Source organism: Mobula hypostoma, chromosome 3, assembly GCF_963921235.1.
Source record: "Mobula hypostoma chromosome 3, sMobHyp1.1, whole genome shotgun sequence".
In the NCBI taxonomy this organism is placed as follows: Eukaryota; Metazoa; Chordata; class Chondrichthyes; order Myliobatiformes; family Myliobatidae; genus Mobula; species Mobula hypostoma.
In genome coordinates this window covers 1,419,633-1,447,000 of record NC_086099.1, presented here as the reverse complement: position 1 = coordinate 1,447,000, position 27,368 = coordinate 1,419,633, and the positions used below count along the sequence as shown (strand labels likewise).

Below are 27,368 nucleotides of genomic sequence, written 5' to 3'. Positions count from 1 at the left end.
CCACAGATCCTATCTCTAAGAATCTTTTCCAACAGCTTTCCCACCACAGACGTAAGGCTCACTGGTCTACAATTACCCAGACTATCCCTACTACCTTTTTCGAACAAGGGGACAACATTTGCCTCCCTCCAATCCTCCGGTACCATTCCCATGGACAACGAGGACATAAAGATCCTAGCCAGAGGCTCAGCAATCTCTTCCCTCGCCTCGTGGAGCAGCCTGGGGAATATTCCGTCAGGCCCCGGGGACTTATCCGTCCTAATGTATTTTAACAACTCCAACACCTCCTCTCCCTTAATATCAACATGCTCCAGAACATCAACCTCACTAATATTGTCCTCACCGTCATCAAATTCCCTCTCTTTGGTGAATACCGAAGAGAAGTATTCATTGAGGACCTTGCTCACTTCCACAGCCTCCAGGTACATCTTCCCACCTTTACCTCTAATCGGTCCTACCTTCACTCCTGTCATCCTTTTTTCTTCACACAATTGAAGAATGCCTTGGGGTTTTCCTTTACCCTACTCACCAAGGCCTTCTCATGCCCCCTTCTTGCTCTTCTCAGCCCCTTCTTAAGCTCCTTTCTTGCTTCCCTATATTCCTCAATAGACCCATCTGATCCTTGCTTCCTAAACCCCATGTATGCTGCCTTCTTCCAGCTGACTAGAGTTTCCACCTCACTTGTCACCCATGGTTCCTTCACCCTACCATTCTTTATCTTCCTCACCGGGAGAAATTTATCCCTAACATCCTGCAAGAGATCTCTAAACTTCGAGCACATATCCATAGTACATTTCCCTGCAGAAACATCATCCCAATACACACCCACAAGTTCTAGCCTTATAGCCTCATAATTTGCCCTTCCCCAATTAAAAATTTTCCTGTCCTCTCTGATTCTATCCTTTTCCATGATAATGCTAAAGGCCAGGGAGCAGTGGTTACTGTCCCCCAGATGCTCACCCACTGAGAGACCTGTGACCTGTCCTGGTTCATTACCCAGTACTAGATCTAGTATGGCATTCCCCCTAGTCAGCCTGTCCACATACTGTGACAGGAATCCATCCTGGACACACTTAAAAAACTCTGCCCCATCTAAACCCTGAGAACTAATCAGGTGCCAATCAATATTAGGGAAGTTAAAGTCACCCATGATCACAACCCTGTTATTTTTGCACCTTTCCAAAATCTGCCTCCCAATCTGCTCCTCTGTATCTCTGCTGCTACCAGGGGGCCTATAGAATACCCCCAATAGAGTAACTGCTCCCTTCCTGTTCCTGACTTCCATCCATATTGACTCAAAAGAGGATCCTGCTACATTACCCACCCTTTCTGTAGCCGTAATAGTATCCCTGACCAGTAATGCCACCCCTCCTCCCCTTTTTCCGCCCTCTTTATCTGTTTTAAAGCAGTGAAATCCAGGAATATTGAGAATCCATTCCTGCCCTGGTGCCAGCCAAGTCTCTGTAATGGCCACTACCTCATAATTCCATGTATGTATCCAGGCTCTCAGTTCATCACCTTTGTTCCTGATGCTTCTTGCATTGAGGTACACACATTTCAGCCCTTCTACCTTACTTGTCTTTACACCGTTTATTCTGCTTCTCTTTCCTCAAAGCCTCTCTGTATGTTAGATCTGGCTTTACTCCATGCACTTCTTAATGCATTAGTGATAATTTTTCAAAACTCGTTAGATTCTGGACCAGTTCCTGAGGATTGGAGGGTGGCTAATGTAACCCCACTTTTTAAAAAAGGAGGGAGGAAGAAACCGGGGAATTATAGACCGGTTAGCTGAACGTCGGTGGTGGGGAAACTGCTGGAGTCAGTTATTAAGGATGTGATAACAGCACATTTGGAAAGCGGTGAAATGATCGGACAAAGTCAGCATGGATTTGTGAAAGGAAAATCATGTCTGATGAATCTCATAGAATTTTTTGAGGATGTAACTAGTAGAGTGGATAGGGGAGAACCAGTGGATGTGGTATATTTGGATTTTCAAAAGGCTTTTGACAAGGTCCCACACAGGAGATTAGTGTGCAGAGTTAAAGCACACGGTATTGGGGGTAAGGTATTGGTGTGGGTGGAGAATTGGTTAGCAGACAGGAAGCAAAGAGTGGGAATAAACGGGACCTTTTCAGAATGGCAGGCGGTGACTAGTGGGGTACTGCAAGGCTCAGTGCTGGGACCCCAGTTGTTTACAATATATATTAATGACTTGGATGAGGGAATTAAATGCAGCATCTCCAAGTTTGCGGATGACATGAAGCTGGGTGGCAGTGTTAGCTGTGAGGAGGATGCTAAGAGGATCCAGGGTGACTTGGATAGGTTGGGTGAGTAGGCAAATTCATAGCAGATGCAATTTAATGTGGATAAATGTGAAGTTATCCACTTTGGTGGCAAAAATAGGAAAACAGATTATTATCTGAATGGTGGCCAATTAGGAAAAGGGGAGGTGCAACGAAACCTGGGTGTCATTATACACCAGTGTTTGAAAGTGGGCATGCAGGTACAGCAGGTGGTGAAAAAGGCGAATGGTATGCTGGCATTCATAGCAAGAGGATTTGAGTACAGGAGCAGGGAGGTACTACTGCAGTTGTACAAGGCCTTGGTGAGACCAGACCTGGAGTATCGCGTGCAGTTTTGGTCCCCTAATCTGAGGAAAGACATCCTTGCCATAGAGGGAGTACAAAGAAGGTTCACCAGATTGATTCCTGGGATGGCAGGACTTTCATATGATGAAAGACTGGATCGACTAGGCTTATACTCATTGGAATTTAGAAGATTGAGGGGGGATCTTAGTGAAACATATAAAATCCTAAAGGGATTGTACAGGCTAGATGCAGGAAGATTGTTCCCGATGTTGGGGAAGTGCAGAACGAGGGGTCACAGTTTGAGGATAAAGGGGAAGCCTTTTAGGACCGAGATTAGGAAAAACTTCTTCACACAGAGAGTGGTGAATCTGTGGAATTATCTGCCACAGGAAACAGTTGAGGCCAGTTCATTGGCTATATTTAAGAGGGAGTTAGATATGGCCCTTGTGGCTACGGGGATCAGGGGGTATGGAGGGAAGGCTGGTGCAGGGTTCTGAGTTGGATGATCAGCCATGATCATAATAAATGGCGGTGCAGGCTCGAAGGGCCGAATGGCCTACTCCTGCACCTATTTTCTATGTTTCTATCACTGCTCTATCGCTCTGGGTCCCATCCCCCTTGCACATCACTTACCATCATGATGAGGCTAAACTCAGGTTGGAGCAGCAACACCTCATATACCGTCTAGGTAGTCTCCAGTCCCTTGGTATGAATTCCCTCCCCGTCCCTTCCTCTATCCCTATGTCTGTAAATTGATAGACGCTATGTTGTTTAACTTTTCATGGAAAAACAAAGTTCGTTATATTAAAAAAATCTGCTGTCATGAATAGTTATGACAAGGGGGGTCTAAATTTTCTTGATTTTGGCAGTCTTAATAATACTTTTAAAATTAATTGGATTAAACAAGTTTTACGTAATCCTACTTCTATATGGAATTGTATTCCTTCTTTTGGCTTTTCCCAGGTTGGTGGCCTGAATTTGTTTCTTTTCTGTAATTAGAAAATAGACACACTTCCTTTCCGTTTATCACAGTTTTATAAACAGATGCTTTTATCTTAGTCTTTGATTTACAAACACAATTTCAGTCCTCATAGTTATTTTATCTGGAATAACCACAACATAACATAAGAATAAATCTTTATTTCACAAGGGTTGGTTTCATAATAATATTTTGTTGGTTAAACAGTTATTTAATTCAAGCGGTACTTTATTGAGTTATACTGAGTTTTTATCCACCTTTGAATTTCCTGTGACTCAAAAAGAATTTGCTGTTGTTATGGATGCAATGCCCTCTGGTGTAATTATGTTGTTTAGAAACACATCATATTCGGTAGTTGAATTACCCAGCTTGGATCCATCCAGTACGGCTGTAGGAAAGATTTGTTTTCCTCCGTCTTCTAAATAAAACAATAAAGGTATTAGAACAACACACACAAAATGCTGCTGAAACACAGCAGGCCAGACAGCATCCAGGTACAGTCGACGTTTCAGGCCGATACCCTTCGTCAGGACTAACTGAAAGAAGAGATAGTAAGAGATTTGAAAGTGGGAGGGGGAGGAGGAGATCCAAAATGATAGGAGAAGACAGGAGGGGGAGGGATGGAGCCAAGAGCTGGACAGTTGATTGGCAAAATGGATACAAGGCTGGAGAAGGGTGAGGATCATGGGACGGGAGGCCTAGGGAGAAAGAAGGGGGGGAGGGGAGCACCAGAGGAAGATGGAGAGCAGGCAAGCAGTTATTGTGAGAGGGGCAGAGAAAGAAAAACGAGAGAGAGAGTAAAAGGAGGAAATAATAAATAAATAAATATGGGATGGGCTAAAAAGCGGGGAGGGGCATTAATGGAAGTTAGAGAAGTCAATATTCATGCCATCAGGTTGGAGGCTACCCAGACGGAATATAAGCTGTTGTTCTTCCAACCTGAGTGTGGCTTCATCTTTACAGCAGAGGAGGCCGTGGATAGACATGTCAGAATGGGAATGGGATGTGGAATTAAAATGTGTGGCCACTGGGAGATCCTGCTTTCTCTGGCGGACAGAGTGTAGGTGTTCAGCAAAACAGTCTCCCAGTCCGCGTCGCATTAGGGTTATATATACATAGAAGGCCGCACCGGGAGCACCGGACGCAGTATATCACACCAGCCGACTCACAGGTGAAGTGTCGCCTCACCTGAAAGGACTGTCTGGGGCCCTAAATGGTGGTGAGGGAGGAACTGTAAGGGCATGTGTAGCACATGTTCCGCTAACAAGGATAAGTGCCGGAAGGGAGATCGGTGGGGACGGATGGGGGGACGAAAGGACAAGGGAGTTGCGTATTAGAATAAGAGGTATTAGAAGTTTGTTTCTAAAAGACATTACTTCTATTCCTACAGCTGTTAGTTTTTAGAATTGTCGCTTGGGGAATCTGAGGTGGAGTATTATTTGGGGTTTATTTAATAAATTTTTATTGAGGAATAAAATTAAAGAAATTTCATTTATACATAGATTATACATAGATTAAAAATATACATAGATATTATCCAACCAATGTTTATTTGACAAGGTTTAATTCTGATATTGAAACTAACTGTTCTTTTTGTGGTTTATATCCGAAGGATTTATTTCATCTGTTTTGGGATTGTGAATATGTCAGAACATTTTGGGTTGATGTTTGTCAATTTATAGATCAATATATTAATGTGGATTTTACTTTTTGCTTTGAAAATGTTTTATCTGGGTTTACTAATAATACCAAATCTCAATGGGATCATTTCTTTATCATAAATTTTTTGTTAATTTACAGCAATTTTTATATCCATAAATGCAAATATAGCAATAAGTAACCTTCATTTATATTTTTTATGTCAGACTTCAAACTATACATTAATATTCTGAACACTTCCCATAACCAGAGAGCTGTAAAGACTGTACAAATTTGTCAACGTTTCGGGTTATTTATGTCTTTGCCTTTTAGATATAGTTCCTTCTGTCCAATAGTATTTAGAGTGGGTTTTCTTTTTTATTTGTATATTTAAAGTTAATAGTTATATATTTGTTGCTGCTTATGTGTGATTCCCTGGCTTTGTTAGCATATGTTTAGTGTTTTTAATTTTAAAAGCCACCGAAAGATCCAGCGATGCGCATGCGCCGCAGAAATGCCGGCGGCTCCAGCGCTCATCAGCAGAAAACAAGGCGGGGCCCGGGTACGGACCGTGGGGCTGAGAAAGAGGGAACGGACCGGGCCTGTCCTGGGATGTCGGATCCGCGCGGCAGGAGCGCACAGTATTAACCCGTCAATCGCGTTTCAGACGCCGGTGATTTATACCCGCCCGGAGACCCCTCCTACCTGTGGCCGAACCGCCTGAGCCTCTCGTCTACTGAGCGCATGCGCGATATTTAGCCTCGTCTCAGACCTCTGCGCATGCGCATGTGAGCAAACAGGCGAAAATCTGCAGATGCCCGAAAAGGAAAGCAACGCAGGGAAAATGCTGGAGGAAAGTCAGGGGGGCAGACAGCAGCTTTGGAGAGGAGTGAACAGTCAGCGTTTTCAGAACAAGATCCTTCTTCAGGACTGGAAAGGAAGGGAGGGAGTAAAAATGTGGAGAGAGGTGATGTGATAGGGTAAACCGGGAGAGGGTGAAGGGTGAGGTAAAGAGCTGAGAAGTTGATTGGTGAGAGAGATGAAGGACTGGAGAATAATAATAATAATAATAATAAATACTTTGTTGATCCCGAGTGGGAAATTCATTCGCTTCAGCTGCATTTAGCACATTTACATATTTTGCAGCGTGCAATCTTTGCTAAAAATAGAGAATAATAATATACACAATAATAATGTCCGAATGTGCAATAATAATGAATGAAACAATAATGCAGAGACTATAGATCTATGCTGTGTGTTCACCTGTCGCAGAAAGATGAACTGTTGCCTTTGGTAAGAAAGATTTTCTGTTGCGATCCTGGTGTCAGCGGAGTTGAGTGAGTCTGTTCGAAAGGGGTCGGGGGCTTTGCTGCCTATTCAGTAGGTCATAGAGAGGATGTGACAGATTATTCATAATCGATGACAGTTTTTTTAGTGACCTCCACTCCACCACTAACTCGAAAGACCCCAGTTTTGACCAAGGGTGGATCCAGCGTTTTTGATGAGTTTATTTTGTCTTTTTGCATCACAGCACCAATACTGCTTTCCCAACAGAAAACAGCAAAGAAGACAGCACTGGCTGCAACAGGTTGGTACAAGATCTGCACCAACCTTCCTCACACATTCAAGGATATCCACTTCCTTAGAAAATACAGTCTACTCACCCCCTTCTTTTAAACAGTCTTGGTGTTGGTTTTCCAGTCATGTCTATTGCCAAGGTGAACCCCTAAGTAAGTGTACTCCTCCACCACAATAACCTCTTCCTCCAGAATCTATACGGGACTCGTCACAGTCCTCTTCCTCCAAAAATCAATCACCATCTCCTTTGTTTTGGCCATATTCAGGAGCAGGTGATTCCTCCCTCCCTATTCCTCAAACCTGTCCACTGGTGCTCCGTGCTCCGACTCCTGCCCATCTCTGATGCACCCAACTACCGCAGAGTCATCAGAGAACTTCTGCAAGTGGCAAGACTCAGAGTTGCACTGAAAGTTTGAGGTGTAGAGTGTGAACAGAAACGGAGACAGGACAGTCCCTCGTGCGGCTTCAGTGTCATTTATCTCCACCTCAGGCTGAGAACTACCCAGCCGTAAAAACTGGGGTCTATCTGTCCGGAAGGCAATAATCCAGGAGAAAGTGAATTTGTCTACGCCCATCCTTTGCAGGTTCTTGCTCTGAAGACGTGGCTGGATTGAATTGAAGGCACTAGCGAAATCAGAAAAAAATGTGATTCTCACAATGCCATGATTATCACCCCGGTGGGATTGAGCTCACTGCAACAGGTAGATGATGGTAGCATCCACTCCCTCATGAGGTTGGTAGGCAAACTGTAGAGGGTCCAAGGTAAGTCAGGACCAGCCTCTCCATCACATTCATCACAGGAGATGTGAGGGCAATTGATCTGTAGTCATTAAGTCCGGATGGAGTCGCAGTATTGGGTAAAGGAAACAAGCAGAAAATCTTCCACAGCACCGGTATCTTTCCCTGACTCAGTCTGAGATTGCAAAAGTGCTGCAAAATACCAGAGAGCAGGCTTCGGTGCTGGGGCTGATACTGACAGGGTTAGCAGATGTAGTCAGTCCGGCTGTCTCCTACCCTGACCTGCAGTCACTGTCAGAGGGGACACTCCAAGCTACTCACACTCTAAGATGGCGCAGCGCTAGTGGCAGCTCGTTGCAGCAGCTCCTGCTGTTTGCCATTTTTCATTTTATTTTATATTATTTTTATGTTTTATGTGTGTCATTCTGGATTATTCTGTGCCAGGACCATTTGTGATTGTGACCGTGTGTGTGGATGTCGTGCCTGGATGCTTGAATTGTGCCCAGGTAGAAGATGATGTGTTCCTCCTCCGACCAGAGTTGAGCCTTGCTCTAACAGTCTGATACCAGAGGTCACCATTAAAACTAAAGCTGTTTCAGCTGTCTTTAATCCATTGATGAGCTTTGCAGAATTTTGACAGCGCGGAAAAGGCAAAAGGTTTGTGTGTGGGAATGTCAAACACAACAGCTCGTCAGTTCTGCTGTGTCTGTCAGTTCTGTCAGTTCGAGGACTGGAATGCCTTCAGTCCTCGAACGTGGAGGAGGAGATGCCGGAGAAGGCAGCACCCCAGTTGTGACAAGGAGAACCCGAATATGTGTACACGTCCGTGATCTGACCTGATGAACGGCCCGTCAGTTGGTAGCGGTGGGACGTCATTCGTGGTCTCACATTTTAGAAGGGATGCACTGCACCATTGTACCTGCATGTACACCAGCAAGTTCACACTGGGGAGAGGCCGTTCATCCGCTCCGGGTGTGACAAAGGATTCATCCAAACATCCGATCTGCAGAAATACGAGGGCAGTCACACTGGGGAGAGCCCGTTCGCCAGCTCCGAGGGTGGGAAGCAGTCAGTTACCTGAGCTACTGAAACAACAGCTATTTCACGCAGGGGAGCAGCTGTACACCTGTTCAGAGTGTGGGAAGAGTTTCATTCAGGTAACCCGCCTTGAGAGGCTCCAACGTGTTCACAATAAGAAGAGGGAACACTTCTGTCCTGAGTGTGGGAAGGGAAGAGGTCCTGAAAGGAGAATATAGGGAGTTAGGAAGGGAGTTGAGAAAAAGGACCGCAAAGGTAGTAATCTCGGGATTACTGTCTGTGCCACGCGACAGTGAGAGTAGGAATGCAATGAGGTGGAGGATAAATGCGTGGCTGAGGGATTGGAGCAGGGGGCAGGGATTCAAGTTTTTGGATCATTGGGATCTCTTTTGGCGCAGATGTGACCTGTACCTAAAGGATGGGTTACACTTGAATCCTAGGGCGACCAATATCCTGGCAGGGAGATTAGCGAGGGCTACTGAGGTGACTTTAAACTAGAATGTTTGGGGGGTGGGAATCAAATTAAAAACACTAGGAGAGAGGAGGTTAGTTCACAACAGGGGGATGGGAACCAGTGCAGAGAGACAGAGGGGTGTAAAATGAGGGTAGAAGCAAAAAGTAATAAGGTGAAAAGTAAAAGTGGCAGGCCGGCAAATCCAGGGCAGGCATCAAAAAGGGCCACTTTTCAACATAATTGTATAAGGGCTAAGAGTGTTGTAAAAGTGAGCCTGAAGGCTTTGTGTGTCAATGCAAGGAGCATTCGTAACAAGGTGGATGAATTAAAAGTGCAGATTGTTATTAATGAATATGATATAGTTGGGATCACAGAGACATGGCTCCAGGGTGACCAGGGATGGGAGCTCAACATTCAGGGATATTCAATATTCAGGAGGGATAGACATGAAAGAAAAGGAGGTGGGGTGGCGTTGCTGGTTAGAGAGGAGATTAACGCAATAGAAAGGAAGGACATTAGCTGGGAGGATGTGAAATCGATATGGGTAGAGCTGCATAACACTAAGGGGCAGAAAACGCTGGTGGGAGTTGTGTACAGGCCACCTAACAGTAGTAGTGAGGTTGGGGATGGTATCAAACAGGAAATTAGAAATGTGGGCAATAAAGGAACAGCAGTTATAATGGGTGACTTCAATCTACATATAGACTGGGTGAATCAAATTGGTAAGGGTGCTGAGGAAGAGGATTTCTTGGAATGTATGCGGGATGGTTTTTCGAACCAACATGTCGAGGAACCAACAAGAGAGCAGTCTATTCTAGACTGGCTATTGAGCAATGAGGAAGGGTTAATTAGCAATCTTGTCGTGAGAGGCCCCTTGGGTAAGAGTAACCATAATATGGTGGAATTCTTTATTAGGATGGAGAGTGACATAGTTAATTCAGAAACAAAGGTTCTGAACTTAAAGAAGGGTAACCTTGAAGGTATGAGATGTGAATTAGCTACGATAGACTGGCAAATGACACTTAAAGGGTTGACGGTGGATATGCAATGGCAAGCATTTAAAGATCACATGGATGAACTACAACAATTGTTCATGCCAGTTTGGCAAAAGAATAAATCAAGGAAGGTAGTGCATCCCTGGCTGACAAGGGAAATCAGGGATAGTATCAATTCCAAAGAAGAAGCATACAAATAAGCCAGAAAAAGTGGCTCACCTGAGCACTGGGAGAAATTCAGAATCTAGCAGAGGAGGACAAAGGGCTTAATTAGGAAGGGGAAGAAAGATTATGAGAGAAAACTCGCAGGGAACATAAAAACTGACAGTAAAAGCTTTTATAGATATGTGAAAAGAAAAAGATTGGTTAAGACAAATGTAGGTCCCCTACAGACAGAAACAGGTGAATTGATTATGGGGAGCAAGGACATGGCAGACCAATTGAATAACTACCGTGGTTCTGTCTTCACTAAGGAGGACATAAATAATCTTCCAGAAATAGTAGGGGACAGAGGATTCAGTGAGATGGAGGAACTCAGGGAAATACATGTTAGTAGGGAAGTGGTGTTAGGTAAATTGAAGGGATTATAGGCAGATAAATCCCCAGGGCCAGATTGTCTTCATCCCAGACTGCTTAAGGAAGTAGCCCAAGAAATAGTGGATGCATTAGTGATAATTTTTCAAAACTGTTTAGATTCTGGACTAGTTCCTGAGGAATGGAGGGTGGCTAATGTAACTCCACTTTTTAAAAAAGGAGGGAGAGAGAAACCGGGGAATTATAGACCGGTTAGCCTGACATCGGTGGTGGGGAAAATGCTAGAGTCAGTTATCAAGGATGTGATAACAGCACATTTAGAAAGCGGTGAAATCATCGGACAAAGTCAGCATGGATTTGTGAAAGGAAAATCTTGTCTGACGAATCTCATAGAATGTTTTGAGGCTGTAACTAGTAGAGTGGATAGGGGAGAACCAGTGGATGTGGTATATTTGGATTTTCAAAAGGCTTTTGACAAGGTCCCACACAGGAGATTAGTGTGCAAACTTAAAGCACACAGTATTGGGGGTAAGGTATTGATGTGGATAGAGAATTGGTTAGCAGACAGGAAGCAAAGAGTGGGAATAAACGGGACCTTTTCAGAATGGCAGGCAGTGACAAGTGGGGTACTGCAAGGCTCAGTGCTGGGACCCCAGTTGTTTACAATATATAATAATGACTTAGATGAGGGAATTAAATGCAGCATCTCCAAGTTTGCGAATGACACCAAGCTGGGCGGCAGTGTTAGCTGTGAGGAGGATGCTAAGAGGATGCAGGGTGACTTGGATAGGTTGGGTGAGTGGGCAAGTTCATGGCAGATGCAATTTAATGTGGATAAATGTGAAGTTATCCACTTTGGAGGCAAAAACAGGAAAACAGATTATTATCTGAATGGTGGCCGATTAGGAAAAGGGGAGGTGCAACGAGACCTGGGTGTCAATATACACCAGTCATTGAAAGTGGGCATGCCTGTACAGCAGGCGGTGAAAAAGGCGAATGGTATGCTGGCATTTATAGCGAGAGGATTCGAGTACAGGAGCAGGGAGGTACTACTGCAGTTGTACAAGGCCTTGGTGAGACCACACCTGGAGTATTGTGTGCAGTTTTGGTCCCCTAATCTGAGGAAAGACATTCTTGCCATACAGGGAGTACAAAGAAGGTTCACCAGATTGATTCCTGGGATGGTGGGACTTTCATATGATGAAAGACTGGATCGACTAGGCTTATACTCGTTGGAATTTAGAAGATTGAGGGGGGATCTTATTGAAACATATAAAATCCTAAAGGGATTGGACAGGCTCGATGGAGGAAGATTGTTCCCGATGTTGGGGAAGTCCAAAACGAGGGGTCACAGTTTAAGGATAAAGGGGAAGCCTTTTAGGACCGAGATTAGGAAAAGGTTCTTCGTACAGAGAGTGGCGAATCTGTGGAATTCCCTGCCACAGGAAACAGTTGAGGCCAGTTCATTGGCTCTATTTAAGAGGGAGTTAGATATTGTCCTTGTGGCTAAAGGGATCGGGGGTATGGAGGAAAGGCAGGTACAGGGTTCTGAGTTGGATGATCAGCCATGATCGTACTGAATGGCGGTGCAGGCTCGAAGGGCCGAATAGCCTACTCCTGCACCTATTTTCTATGTTTCTATGAGTAAGCACAGAGATTTACTCAGTCATCCCACCTGCTGGAACTCCAGAAAATTCACACCAGGGAGGAAGTTCAAGTCGGCTGCCTGTTAAATGTTTAAACATGATGGTGACTGAATTCAGTTGCGAGTTGACGAGGGACTGTTAATGTCAGATTCTGCAGATATTGCAGCAGCTCATCACACCCAGGACTGAACTCTGGTCACTCAGCATTGCAGGGGTTTGTTAGACCAGAACTGCATCAGATATAGGAGCACAATCAGGCCATTCGGCCCATTGAGTCTGCTTCGGCATTTCAGTAGGGGCTCAATTCCGGTTCCTTGCTCAACACCCAATCCAAAATAGCTGATCCGCAGTGGGTTCAACCACCAGATGCTCTGAACAGACGTCTCATAGGCATTCTACAAATTCTCCCTCTTGGTAACCTGATTTTCCCAATTGTTATCACCCATGACGTTGCCCTCTTGACAGGAATTTTCTCTCTCTCCTTGTAATTTGTAAACCACATCATAACTACTCTTGGGGTCTGTATATAACCTCCCTTATGGTCTTATTAGACTTAAACGTACTTGGCAGGCACCTGCTACGATTTAAAATCTTCTGATCCTACGTCAAGTCTTTTTCTAATGATTTGATTTCATTTTGACCATCCACCCCCTTTGTCTACCTACCTGTCCTTTTGATACAATGCGTCTCCTTGGACGTTAAGCTCCCTGTTATAATCTTCTGTCGGCCACGATAGGGTGATGCACACAATTCACACCATGCTACAATTCCACCTCTGTTATTCCGCACATTCAGATAGCATACCTTCAGTCCTGCATTCATCACCCTTTTCGATGTTGTGCCACTTTATCATTGCAACTCATCCTGTTGATTGTAATTTTGCCCTGTCATCAGCCTCTCCTTGATCTCACTGCACACTACCTGTTTGCCAACCAACTACCTCATCCTCGCCACTATCACTCCTGTTCCGACTCCCTTGACAAGTTCTTTTAAACACTAGCTGTAACAAACCTGCCTGAGCACTTGACTACAGACCTGCCGCTGCGTTACTGGAAGAATGCCAAATACTCTGATTCAGCAGATAACAGAATGCTCCCTGTCCTTGAACTTATGTTCAAAGGGGTGTTGGTACTGTTTCTTTTTGACGAAACTATTACCAGCTCTTGGACAGTGCTAGTCTTCCCTTGCTACAAGCAAAAATAAACGCTCTTATGATTGATTCACTCTGAGTTAATTATTGTTGGTTGACAGCACCTCCTACCCTGACACCCACTCTTACCTGCACCCACACCTTACTCCCCACGGCTTGATCCTCTCACCACTGCACCACAAGTCACATGAACTGAAATATCCATTCCGTCCATTGAGTGTTCACCATTCGGTCTGCCATGCATCTGCCCACTCACCCAACCTGTCCAAGTCACCCTGCATTCTCATAACATCCTCCTCATATTTCACACTGCCACCCAGCTTTGTGTCATCGGCAAATTTGCTCATGTTGCTTTTAATCCCTTCATCTAAATCATTAATATATATTGTAAACAGCTGCGGTCCCAGCACTGAACCCTGCGGTACCCTACTAGTCACTGCCTGCCATTCCGAAAGGGACCCATTAATCCCTACTCTTTGTTTCCTGTCTGCCAAACAATTTTCTATCTATGTCAGTAGTCTACCCTCAATACCATTTGCTCTAATTTTGCACACTAACCTCCCATGTGGGACTTTATCAAAGGCTTTCTGAAAGTCCAGGTACACTACATTCACTGGCTTTCCCATGTCCAATTTCATATTTACATTCTCAAAAAATTCCAGATGATTAGTCAAGCATGATTTCCCCTTCATAAATCCATGCTCACTCGGACCTATCCTGCCACTGATATCCAAATATGCCGCTATTTCATCTTTTATAATGGATTCCAGCATCTTCCCCACCACTGATGTTAGGCTAAGCGGTCTATAATTGCCTGTTTTCTCTCTCCCTCCTTTCTTAAAAGGTTGGATAATATTAGCTACCCTCCAATGCGCGGGAACTGATCCTGAATCTATAGAACACTGGAAAATGATTACCAATGCGTCCACAATTTCTAAAGCCATCTCCTTAAGTACCCTGGGATGCAGACCATCAGGCCCTGGGGATTTATCACCCTTCAGTCACATCAGTTTACCCAACACCATTTCCTGCCTGATGCGAATTTCCTTCAGTTCCTCTGTTATCCTAGGTCCTCTGGCCACTATTACATCTGGGAGATTGTTTGTGTCTTCCCTAGTGAAGACAGATCTAAAGTACCTGTTCAGCTCGTCTGCCACTTCCTTGTTCCCCATAATAATTTCACCCGTTTTTGTCTTCAAGGGCCCAACTTTGGTCTTAACTATTTTTTTCCTCTTCACATACCTAAAGAAGCTTTTACTATACTGCTTTATATTCTTGGCTAGCTTACCTTCGTACCTCATCTTCGCCCCCCCCCCCACCCGTATTGCCTTTTTAGTTATCTTCCGTTGCTCCTTAAAAGTCTCCCAATCCTCTCACTCATCCTTGCTATGTTATACTCCTCTCTTTTATTTTTATACTGTCCTTGACTTCCCTTGTCATCCACGGTCGCCCCTTACTCCCCTTAGAATCTTTGGAATGAATGGATCCTGCACTTTCTGTATTATTCCCAGAAATATTATTATTCCCAGGACTGTTTCCTCTGGAGTGGAGGAGGCTCAGGGTGATCTGACAGAGCAGGATAAGATATAGATAGAGTAGATAGCTGCCATTTTTAACCTTCCGGGTCAAACTGTCTAATACCAGCACTTAAAAGAGATGAGGGATCTGTGGAATTCATTGCCACGGACGACTCAGAGGCCAAGTCATCGGGTTTATCTAAAGCAGACATTGACCGGTGCTTGATCAGTAACGGCGGCAAATGTCATGGGGAGAAGGCAGGAGAATGGGGTTGAGAAGGAAAACAAAAGTCACTGGGACAGGGACAGAAAGAGGAGACTTTAGAGGGAGGCGTATCAAGCACAGACAGACGGAGTACAGTCAGATCGGGGTTCTTGTCTGGCACGGAGCAGTGGGGCTGAACACCGGTTCATTTTCCACTCTCGGACCTTCACTGAGACCATTTCTCCTCAGTACATGTTTTACAAACAAAACATTTCAATGATCAGGTTCAACGTAAATTTATTATCGAAGTGTGTTAACCAGATACTATCGAACAATTCATTTTCTTGTTGGCAAGGCAACTCAATGCTCACCCGCAGCCTGGGGTAGGGAATGGGACCAATTCCAGAGGGGGAGGTTTAGATAAATCTGGGACTTTGTGAAAGAGGCCTCACCCCATCCTCCTCATTCCCCTTTTCCCTTCTCACTCCCCACTCTCACACTCCACCGCATGTGTTTGTATGTGTGTGTGTGAGAGAGAGAGAGAGAGAGACCTGTCTGCCCACTTCACCCTCAATCTACAATGTCCCCTCCCCCCCAACACACACACACTCCTTGGCATACAGCAATCCTTACAGGCTCAAATAACTCAAAAATCTTATGCCCTCCCTCCTGCACCCACTCCTTAGCCACGTGTTAAACTGTATATTCTTCCTATTCCTGGCACGTGACAGAGATGGCAGTCCTGAGATCACAGCCCTGGATGAGCTGCAATTTAACTTAGCACTTCACTCCCTGAACTCCCTTTGCAGAACCTCGTTACTCTAGCAGCCCATATCATTGGGATTCACCTGGACCACAATCTTCACTGTTCTCCCTCCTTAGGAATGCTGAGCACTCGAAACAAGATGTCCCAGACCTTATTACGCAGGAGGCAATATATCATCCTGGAATCTCATTTTCATGCACAGAACATCCAGTTACTTCCCTTTGCCAGATATCCCACCCCGCAAAAACTCATTTCAGGGAGGTAACACCCACACTCCGCACAACCCCGTATCACCTGCCCCCGCCCCGTCGACCTCCAAGGGTGTATGTAATACTTTGTTTCGTCGTGGCTATCACTCGAGGTTGAGGATGATGGTCTTCGTTCTGAAGAAGTGGCCCACAGAGTGAAGACGCTTGTGCGTGTATTTGTTTAACGTGTACTTGATGCTGCACTCCAAGAATGACACGATACTTCACAAATCAACCAACTCATTCCAATGGCATGGAAACCACGACGATTGGAGCTGATGGATTTGTTGCAGCCTTCATCCGCCTTCACAGCCGTTGAGTTCGAAGTAATTTTGTCTGCCTGTTCCACCGTTGAGGTCTTGGTTGGATTGTTCTTTGTCAGGGACCTCACCCTCGACCCCATCAGGAGCATCGCTCCAACGGCATTGCTGTCGGGATCACAGGACCACACAAGTCTCTCCACCGCAACAGGGTGACAATCCACGGAGAATAATACTTTGTTTAGTGATTTTGTCTAATCTGTAAACCAAGTTGGGTATATGCAGCAAATGTGACATTAAAATATGTACTTTTATTATATTATAATGTTTATTCTATTACAACTTTAAGTAAGTCTACAGGGAGTTTGGCCTCGTCACGTAGGACATCAATAGCGTAGCTCCTTGGCAGCTAGCCAGTTTGGTTAATCAGGGGTCCCCAACCTTTTTTGCACCACGGACCAGTTTAATATTGACAATATTCTTGCAGACCGGCCAACTTCGGGGGGGGGCGGGGTGCTATACGCGACTGGAATATAGGTGATAAGTCAACTATAAGTCACTTATAAGTGGCTAATACATTCAATTTCGTTTCTAAAGGGGTTTATCTAACGAATTTAATATTAAACACACAGCACATATTTTCCTCGCATGAATGTAGTGATACGTCAATTATAACAGTGGTCCCAAACCTCCAGGCCGCAAAGAATGCAGCAGTACAGTGGTAGCCAGAACAAACCCAGCACATCTTTAAGAAAAAAGCCGAAATAAACAAGGCAATTGATTAGATGCCGCTCGGCACATAAATGTCGGCCTAGATCAGAGGCGATTGCCGATTGCCTCACCTCGGATCTGGGCTAATATTTACGTGCCGGGCTGCACCTAATTAATTAGCTTGTTTATTTTGACTTTTTTCTTAATGATGTGCTGGATGCGCTCGGGCCACCGCTCTATTCTTCGCGGCCCAGAAGTTGGGCACCACTGAATTATAAATCACTTATAAGTCAATAGCATCATAACATTTTAAGTAACGTTTGGATATTAAACACACAGCGCATATTTTCCTCATATGAACATATAAAATCATTGCAACACACCAATTATCGCTGAATCAGTGGGAGCCCTGGGCTTGTTTTCCTGCAACAACACGGTCCTATCGAGGGGTGATGGAAGACAGCGACACTCGAAGGGGGTTCCTTATGTCCAGTCTATTCCGCAATTTAGTTTTCGTTGCATTCATTGCAGAAAACTCTGCTTCGCAGAGATATGTGGGAAATGGAAGCAACATTTTCAGTGCTTTCGTGGCTATCTCAGGATATTCAGCCTTGACTTTGATCCAGAATGCCGGCAGAGATGTTATGTCAAATGTACTTTTCAGCCCACCGTCATTTGCAAGCTCGAGGAGTTGATCTTTTTCCCGTGCTGACATGGATGATTCACCAGGGGCATTCACAAATGGGTCATGGACCCATTCCTTTGCACATCTTGGGTCACTGATGACCTCGCGAGCGTTAAAATTCAACAGTGCGTGACAGGGAATGAAGAAAGGGGAAGCTGACTCATATCGTTTCATATCACCAAATCATATCGTTTCCTCGCGGCCCGGTGGTTGGGGACCACTCTTAGCACGAAGAGAGACGAATCAGGATGCTTGCTCTCCCTCTCAAAAAAATCTATTTCTGGGATATTGTATATACTTTCCAGGCGTCAGGGAGCCACTATCAATATGCGGGAGACACCTGGAACTTCTGGGTGGGACGTCTGCTTTGCTAATGAATCACCTATGACCACAGCTCACCTCTTCTCCATTTTTCCGTTCTCAGTCTCAGAGCCAGCTAAGCGCCAGAGACCCTACTGCTGTGATTTTCCTTCGCTAGATCATCCCACCGTCCCCAACAGTATCTAAAGTGATATGTGTGTTGTTCAGGGGGATGAACACAGGGGTAAACCGCACTTGCTGTCTCCCCTTTCCCCCTCCTGACTATCACTGAGTTTCCTGTACTGTGCAACTTGGGTGCAACTACCTCCCTATATCTCCTACCTATCACCCCTTCAGCCTCCCGGATGATCAGGTGTTCATCAGTGTGGGTTGTTCGGAGCTGAAGCTGGATGGACTTCTCACAGCTGTAGTTATCAGGGACACAGGAGGGTCCCCTGCCTTCCCACATCCCGCAAGAGGAGCTTTCCACCAGCTTGCCTGGCATCTCCACTGTTCTAACTGAGCAAGTGTAAAGAAGGCGGCAAAAATAATTTGAGCTCCATCATGATTTTGCCTTCTCTGACTGGATGCTCTCCTCACTGATGTAACGTCTCGAAGTCTCCGCTCCAACTCTGTCCGTTCCGACAATGACTGCTCCACTTGCTCCTGCCTGACTTTAATATCTTCTTGATAATCAATTCTGAATGCTGATTGGCCACCACTGAAATCTGAAAAATAACCTGCCTGAACCACAGCCTTAAATACTCGATTGGTGAACCTGAATGAATTACGCCCTCTCAAGCTTCTGATCTCTCTCATTAACGATGGGTCAAACCTCAGTAGGGCAATGCAAGGATGAATAACTGACTGAAACCCATCCCACATTCAGAGCATGTCACATCCCTCACCACATTGTGAACCCACCACTCTCTCTGCCGTGTGTGAATGCCTTCCCACAGTCTGAGCAGGTCAACGTCCTCTCACTGATGAAAACAGTCGAGTGTGTTGGTAGGTGGGATGAATGTGTGAATTCATTCCCAGTTGGAACAGATGAATGGCTTCTACCCAGTGTGAATTCGCTGATGTTTATTCATTTGAGAAGTCTGAGTGAATCCTTTCCAACATTCAGAACAGGTGAGTTGCACCCCCAGTGTGAATTTGCTGATGTACTTTAAAGTCAGATGACCGAGTGAATTCCTTCCCACAATCTGAGCAGGTGAACGGTTTCTCCCCAGTGTGAATTCGGCTGTGCCTCACAAGGCTGGATGACTGAGTGAATCCCTTCCCACATTCAGAACAACTGAATGGTTTCTCCCCGGTGTGAACTCGTTGATGTTCAATCAGTTGAGATGACCGATTGAATCCTTTCCCACAATCCGAGCAGGGAAACAGCCTCTCCCCAGTGTGACCTCGCTGATGTTCAATCAGTTGATATGACCGAGTAAATCCCTTCCCACAATATGAACAGGCAAATGGCCTCTCCCCGGTGTGAACTCTCTGATGTATTTTCAGGTCAGATGACCGTGTGAACTCCTTTCCACAGTCGGAGCAGGTGAATGGTTTCTCCCCAGTGTGGACTCGCTGATGTACATTAAGGTCAGATGAACGTGTAAATTTCTTCCCACAAACTGAGCAGGTGAACGGTTCCTTCCCAGAGTGAACGAACTGATGTACTTTCAAGTCAGATGACCGTGTGAAGTCCTTCCCACAGTCTGAGCAGGTGAACGGCTTCTCCCCAGTGTGAACTCGCTGATGTTCCTTCAGTTGAGATGACCAAGTGAATCTATTCCCACATTCTGAGCAGATGAATGGTTTCTCCCCAGTGTGAACTCGCTGGTGTCTCAAGAGCTGAGATGACTGAGTGAATCCCTTCCCACATTCAGAGCAGGTGAATGGCCTCTCCCCAGTGTGAGCTCGCTGATGTATCTTCAGTTGAGATGACCGAGTGAATCCCTTCCCACATTCAGAGCAGGTGAACGGCCTCTCCCCAGTGTGATATTGCTGATGTTCCTTCAGTTGAGATGACCAAGAGAATCCCTTCCCACATTCTGAGCAGATGAATGGTTTCTCCCCAGTGTGAACTCGCTGGTGTCTCAGGAGCTGAGATGACTGAGTGAATCCCTTCCCACATTCAGAGCATGTAAGTAGCCCCTCCCCAGAGTGAACTCGCTGATGTACCTTCAGTTGAGATGACCGAGCAAATCCCTTGCCACATTCAGAGCAAGTGAACGGCTTCTCGCCAGTGTGAACTCGCTGATGTTCTTTCAGTTGAAATGACCGAGTGAATCCCTTACCACATTCTGAACAGATGAATGGTTTGTTTGCAGTGTGAACTCGCTGGTGACTCAAGAGCTGAGATGACTGAGTGAATCCCTTCCCACATTCAGAGCAGGTGAATGGCCTCTCCCCAGTGTGAACTCGCTGATGTATCTTCAGTTGAGATGACCGAGTAAATCCCTTCCCACATTCAAAGCAGGTGAATGGCCTCTCTCCAGTGTGAAGTCGCTGATGTGCCTTCAGTTGAGATGACTCAGTGAATCCCTTACCACATTCTGAACATGTGAAAGGCCTCTGCCAAGTGTGAACTTGGTAGTGCCTCACAAGTTTGGATGATTGAGTGAATCCCTTCCCACATTCAGAGCAGCTGAACAGTTTCTGCCCAGTGTGAACTCGCTGATGCACATTCAGTTGAGATGATGAAGTGAATCCCTTCCCACATTCAGAGCACGTAAAAGGCCTCTGCCCACTGTGAACGAACTTGTGTCTCAGTAGATGAGATAGTCGAGTGAATCCCTTCCCACAGTCTGAGCAGGTGAATGGCCTCTCCCCAGTGTGAACATATTGATGTTCTAGCAGGTGATTTGCCTGAGTGAATCCCTTCCCACATTCAGAGCATGTGAAAGGCCTCTTCCCAGTGTGAACTCGCTGATGTCTCTGTAATTTAGACGAGTGAGTGAATCCCTTCCCACAGTCTGAGCAGGTGAATGGCATCTTCTCAGTGTGAACTCACTGGTGTCACTGTGGTGTGGTTGAGTGTGAGTGTCTTTCCACCGTCCGAGCAGGTCAATGTCCTCTCATTGGTGAATTTTCTGATATACCTTCAGCATCAATGACAGAATGAATGGTTTCCTGCAGTCAGAACAGGTGGAGCATTCACTATGGTGTGAACTTGCAGATGTATCTTCAGACTGGATGACTGAGTAGTTCCCCTCCCTCACACAGAGCGGGTGAATGGCTTATCCCCACTGTGAACTGACTGGTGTGTTTGCAGATAGGCTGTGAGTGAATCCCTTCCTACACTGAGAGGAGCAGAATGATTTCTCACTGCGATCAATTCTCTGGCAATTCAGAAAGTCAGATGTTTGAATCCCTTGTACGATCAATGCAGTTGAATAATCCAGTGAAGAAATGCTGGTCTGTTTTTAGCACCTTGGTTCCAGTGGATAACACTGAGTTACAACAGACAACTTCATTTCAAGCACAAAATACATTTCCAGGTGCGATGATATAATTCTTCATCTCCAAGGATTGAAAACAGATGTGTGGGTGTTACAAGGCAAATGTTTGCTCACTCCTTAAATATCCAGACAGAGACAGCAAAAATATGTTGTTGTGTTTGATATTCCTGTACACAAGTGTTCTGCCATTTCGAACCTGTAAAAAAGATTTGCAAAAGACATCAATGGGTGAAGGACAATATTTCAGGAGAGATTTTAGTCTGTGGTGAGAACATAAGAACATAAGACATAGGAGCAGGAGTCGGCCATCTGGCCCGTCGAGCCTGCTCCACCATTCAATAAGATCATGGCTGATCTGACCGTGGACTCACCTCCACTAGGAGAATGAGGGGGGATCTCATAGAAACATTCTGAATGTTAAAAGGCTGAACAGATTAGATATGGCAAAGTTATTTCCCACGGTAGGAGATTCTGGGACAAGAGGGCACAACTTCAGGATTGAAGGATGTCCTTTTAGCCATAGTCATAGTCATACTTTATTGATCCCGAGGGAAATTGGGTTTCGTTACAGTTGAACCAACCAACAATAGAGTATAAATATAACAATATTTTAGAACTGAGATGCAGAGAAATTACTTTAGTCAGAGGGTGGTAAATCTGTGGAATTCGTTGCCACGAGCGGCTGTGGAGACCAAGTCATTGGGTGTATTTAAGGCAGAGATAGATAGGTTCTTGATTAGCCAGGGCATCAAAGGGTATAGGGTGAAAGCAGGGGAGTGGGGATGACTGGAAGAATTGATTCAGCCCATGATTGAATGTTGGAGCAGACTCGTTGAGCCGAATGGCCTACTTCTGCTCCTATATCTTATGGCCTTATGGCCTTTATGTGTGGGCATGTGGGCATGTGGCCAAGTGGTTAAGGCATTGGACTAGTGACCTGAAGGTCGTGAGTTCGAGCCCCAGCCGAGGCAGCGTGTTGCGTCCTTGAGCAAGGCACTTAACCACACATTGCTCTGCGACGACGCCGGTGCCAAGCTGTATATGCCCTAGTGCCCTTCCCTTGGACAACATCGGTGTCGGGGAGAGGGGAGACTTGCAGCATGGGCAACTGCTGGTCTTCCATACAATCTTGCCCAGGCCTGCGCCCTGCAGAGTGAAGACCTTCCAGGTGCAGATCCATGGTCTCGCAAGACTAACGGATGCCTTTTTTGTAGCTTTATGCACATCCATAGGATGCAGAACTGGGATGAGAAGTGGCCGATGGAGTTCATCCCAGATAACTAGTAGAGTGGATAGGGGAGAACCAGTGGATGTGGTATATTTGGATTTTCAAAAGGCTTTTGACAAGGTCCCACACAGGAGATTAGTGTGCAAACTTAAAGCACACGGTATTGGGGGTAAGGTATTGGTGTGGGTGGAGAATTGGTTAGCAGACAGAAAGCAAAGAGTGGGAATAAACGGGACCTTTTCAGAATGGCAGACGGTGACTAGTGGGGTACCGCAAGGCTCAGTGCTGGGACCCCAGTTGTTTACAATATATATTAATGACTTGGATGAGGGAATTAAATGCAGCATCTCCAAGTTTGCGGATGACACCAAGCTGGGTGGCAGTGTTAGCAGTGAGGAGGATGCTAAGAGGATGCAGGGTGACTTGGATAGGTTGGGTGAGTGGGCAAACTCATGGCAGATGCAATTTAATGTGGATAAATGTGAAGTTATCCACTTTGGTGGCAAAAATAGGAAAACAGATTATTATCTGAATGGTGGCCGATTAGGAAAAGGGGAGGTGCAACGAGACCTGGGTGTCATTATACACCAGTCATTGAAAGTGGGCATGCAGGTACAGCAGGCGGTGAAAAAGGCGAATGGTATGCTGGCATTTATAGCGAGAGGATTCGAGTACAGGAGCAGGGAGGTACTACTGCAGTTGTACAAGGCCTTGGTGAGACCACACCTGGAGTATTGTGTGCAGTTTTGGTCCCCTAATCTGAGGAAAGACATCTTTGCCATAGAGGGAGTACAAAGAAGGTTCACCAGATTGATTCCTGGGATGGCAGGTCTTTCATATGAAGAAAGACTGGATGAACTGGGCTTGTACTCGTTGGAATTTAGAAGATTGAGGGGGGATCTGATTGAAACGTATAAGATCCTAAAGGGATTGGACAGGCTAGATGCAGGAAGATTGTTCCCGATGTTGGGGAAGTCCAGAACGAGGGGTCACAGTTTGAGGATAGAGGGGAAGCCTTTTAGGACCGAGATTAGGAAAACTTCTTCACACAGAGAGTGGTGAATCTGTGGAATTCTCTGCCACAGGAAACAGTTGAGGCCAGTTCATTGGCTATGTTTAAGAGGGAGTTCGATATGGCCCTTGTGGCTACAGGGGTCAGGGGGTATGGAGAGAAGGCTGGTGCAGGGTTCTGAGTTGGATGATCAGCCATGATCATAATAAATGGCGGTGTAGGCTCGAAGGGCCGAATGGCCTACTCCTGCACCTATTTTCTATGTTTCTATGTTTCTATAAATGTGCAGTGGTTCATTTTGGTCAGTCAAATTTGAAGACCGAATATAGTATTATGCCAGGACCCCTGGCAGTGTGGAGATCTGGGAGGTCTTGGGGTCCATGTCAATAGCACACTCAAAGGTGCTGTGCAGGTTGACATTGTTGTTAAGAATGCCTATGGTGCGTTAGCCATCAACCATGGGACTGAGTTCAAGAGCCATGTGGTAATGCCACACCTATATAAGACCTTACTTAGACCCTACTTGGAGTACTGTGTTCAGTTCTGGTCACCTCATTACAGGAAGGATGTGGATACTATAAAAAGAGTGCCGAGGAGATCTACAAGGATCTTGCATGGATTGGACAGCATGCCTTATGAGAATAAATTGAATGAACTTTGGAGTGACGGAAGATGAGAGGTGATCTGATAGAGGTGTATAAGATGATGAGAGGTATTGATCATGTGGATAGTCAGAGGCTTTTTCCTAGGGGTGAATTGACTAACACGAGGGGGCATAATTTTAAGGTGCTTAGAAGTAGGTACAAGGGGGATGTCAGAGCTAAGTTTTCCACACAGAGATTGGGAGGTGCATGGAATGCACTGCTGTCAATGGTGGTAAAGGCAGATACCATAGAGTCTTCTAAGCAACTCTCAGATATGTACACGGAGCTTAGAAAAACAGAGGGCTATGCAGTCGGGAAATCCAAGGCAGTTTCTAGAATAGGTTACATGGTCAGCACAACACTGTGGGCCAAAGGGCCTGTAATGTATTGTAGATTTCTGTGTTTCTATGTTTATAGATGAACTCCTGACCTGCTACCAAGGCACGGATCAGGCATCCTGACTGACCATCAAATTCTCTGACTGTATTCCTGTCTGTATGAGAATGGGCTATTTCTGACTTCAATCAGCCTGTGACTTGGCTCAATTTGTCTCTGTCCTTTGGTATTATTTCAAGTTTTGGTCATGTTCCACAACACTACAGACAGCACTTGTTACTCCATGTCTGATTCTGGAGATTTACTAATTACTCAGCTTCCCTCCCCCCTCCCCCAGTTGACTGACAGTGATGAACCCTTCAATGGCAATGGCAACGAATATGAAGGGGAGGGCAGTGGTAATTCTCATTGGAGTGTGGCACGTTTCTGATGTGAAAACCAAAAGTCACTTGTCATCGAGGGCAAAGGTGCTTCATATCATCATTTACCCAGAGAGAACTAAAGCTGGTGGAAGGATTTTATTTCCATACAGCACTATTTGTCATTTTCACTGAACGGATCTCAGACTCTTCACCCGAGATTAACTGGAACTATATTTTTCTTCTGAGATCCTCATCCTCTGATTTACATAGTTAGATATTGGCACGGTCCAGGAGATACATCCGCTCCCATTTCCTTCCACTGCATGGGGACAACGCTGGTGTCAAGATCTCTGTGGATCTATACTAGTAGTATACTAGTAAAGAAGGCAAAACAGGTGCTATACTTCATTTGGAGTTTGAAAAGATTTGGCATGTTTACTAAAATGTTGCCTGGGTTTCATCTCCTAAGCTTCATCTCCTAAGTTACAGAGAAAGGCTGAACAAGTTGGGTCTTTATTCTTTGGAGTGTAGAAGGTTGAGGGGGGACTTGATAGAGGTGTTTAAAATTATGAGGGGGATTGATAGAGTTGACGTGGTTAGACTTTTTCCATTGAGAGTGGGGAAGATTAAAACAAGAGGACATGGGTTGAGAGTCAGAGGACAAAAGTTTAGGGGTAACATGAGGGGGGACTTCTTTACTCAGAGAGTGGTAGCTGTGTGGAATGAGCTTCCAGCAGAAGTGGTTGAGGCAGGTTCTAAGTCATCGTTTAAAGTTAAATTAGATAGATATATGGACAGGAAAGGAATGGAGGATTATGGGCTGAGTGCAGGTCAGTGCGACTAGGTGAGAATAAGAGTTCATCACGGACTAGAAGGGCTGAGATGGCCTGTTTCCGTGCTGTAATTGTTATATGGTTATATGTCAATAACTACACACAAAACATCCATAGGTGTATCATGGAGAGCATTCTGACAGCCTGCATCACTGTTTAGTATGGGGGTGCTACTGAACAGGACTGAAAGAGGCTGCAGAGGGTTGTAAATCTAGTCAGTTCCATCTTGGGTACGAGCATACACAGTACCAAGGACATCTTCAGGGAGCGGTGTCTCAGAAAGGCAGCGTCCATTATTAAGGACCTCGGGCACCCAAGGCATGCCCTTTTCTCACTGTTACCATCAGGTAGGAGGTACAGAAACCTGGAGACACACACACTCAGCGATACAGGGATGGCTTCTTCCCCTCTGCCACCTGACTCCTAAATGGGCATTGAATCTTTGGACACTACCTCACTTTTCTTTTGATATACGGTATTTCTGTTTTTTGTGCTTTATTAATTTATTCAATATATGCATTAATTGATTTATTAATTTTATTTATTATTTTTTTCTCCTCTACATTATGTATGCACTGAACTGCTGCTACTAACAAATTTCACGTCACATACCGTGATAATCAACCTGATATTGATCAGCCATGGCTGCCTCTTTACCCAGAAGCCCCCATGAAGAAGAAACCTATCTATCCGCTCTTTGGATCCAGCGAAGCGCATGCGCCACAAAATGGCGGCTGTGCCAGAACTCATCAGACGAAAGCACCCTGGGGCCCGGGTACGGATCGTGGAGTTGAGAGACAGGGAACGGACCGTAACTGTCGGGAGTGCCGGACCAGTATGGCCGGATCTCACAGTAATTGTCCTTCAGTCGCGGTTCAGACGCCGGTGATTAAGTTCCCGCCCGGAACCCCTAACCTACCTGGGTCCGATTCTAGTGAGCCTCGTCCACTGAGCGCATGCGCGGTTTTGGATTCTGGCTGCGACATGCACGCATGCGCATTTGTTTAGAAAGGAGAAAATCTGCGATTCGGAAATCCAAAGCAACACACACAAAATGTTGGAGGAACTCAGGGGGACAGGCAGCAGCTGTGGAGAGGAGTGAACAGACCGAGACTCTTCTGCAGGACTGGAAACGAAGGGTGAGAGTAAGAATGTGGGGGGGGGAGGTGATAGGTGAAACCGGGAGAGGGGTAGGGGTGAAGTAAAGAGCTGGGAAGTTGATTGGTGAAAGAGATAAAAGGCTGGAGAATAATATATTAATAACACCAATAATAACAATAATAATAAATAATTACTTCATTGATCCCGAGTGGGGAATTCTTTCGTTAGAGCGACATTGAAAAGCACACTTAGCAATGTAAGCAACACACATCAAAGTTGCTGGTGAACGCAGCAGGCCAGACAGCATCTTCAGGAAGAGGTGCAGTCGACGTTTCAGGCCGAGACCCTTCGTCAGGACTAACTG

General features: G+C 45.4%; 1 protein-coding gene across 1 annotated transcript; it reads right to left on the bottom strand.

The window, feature by feature from the left end:
- Positions 1-17,255: 17,255 nt before the first annotated feature.
- On the bottom strand, positions 17,256-26,857 carry LOC134343798 (gastrula zinc finger protein XlCGF26.1-like). The gene is made up of 2 exons (XM_063042542.1): positions 26,823-26,857; positions 17,256-21,684 (listed from the first exon to the last, which is right to left on the bottom strand). The coding sequence occupies exon 2, from the start codon at positions 21,019-21,021 to the stop codon at positions 19,156-19,158; it is 1,866 nt and encodes a 621-aa protein (XP_062898612.1). The 5' UTR covers positions 21,022-21,684; positions 26,823-26,857; the 3' UTR covers positions 17,256-19,155.
- Between the last annotated feature and the right edge of the window lie 511 nt (positions 26,858-27,368).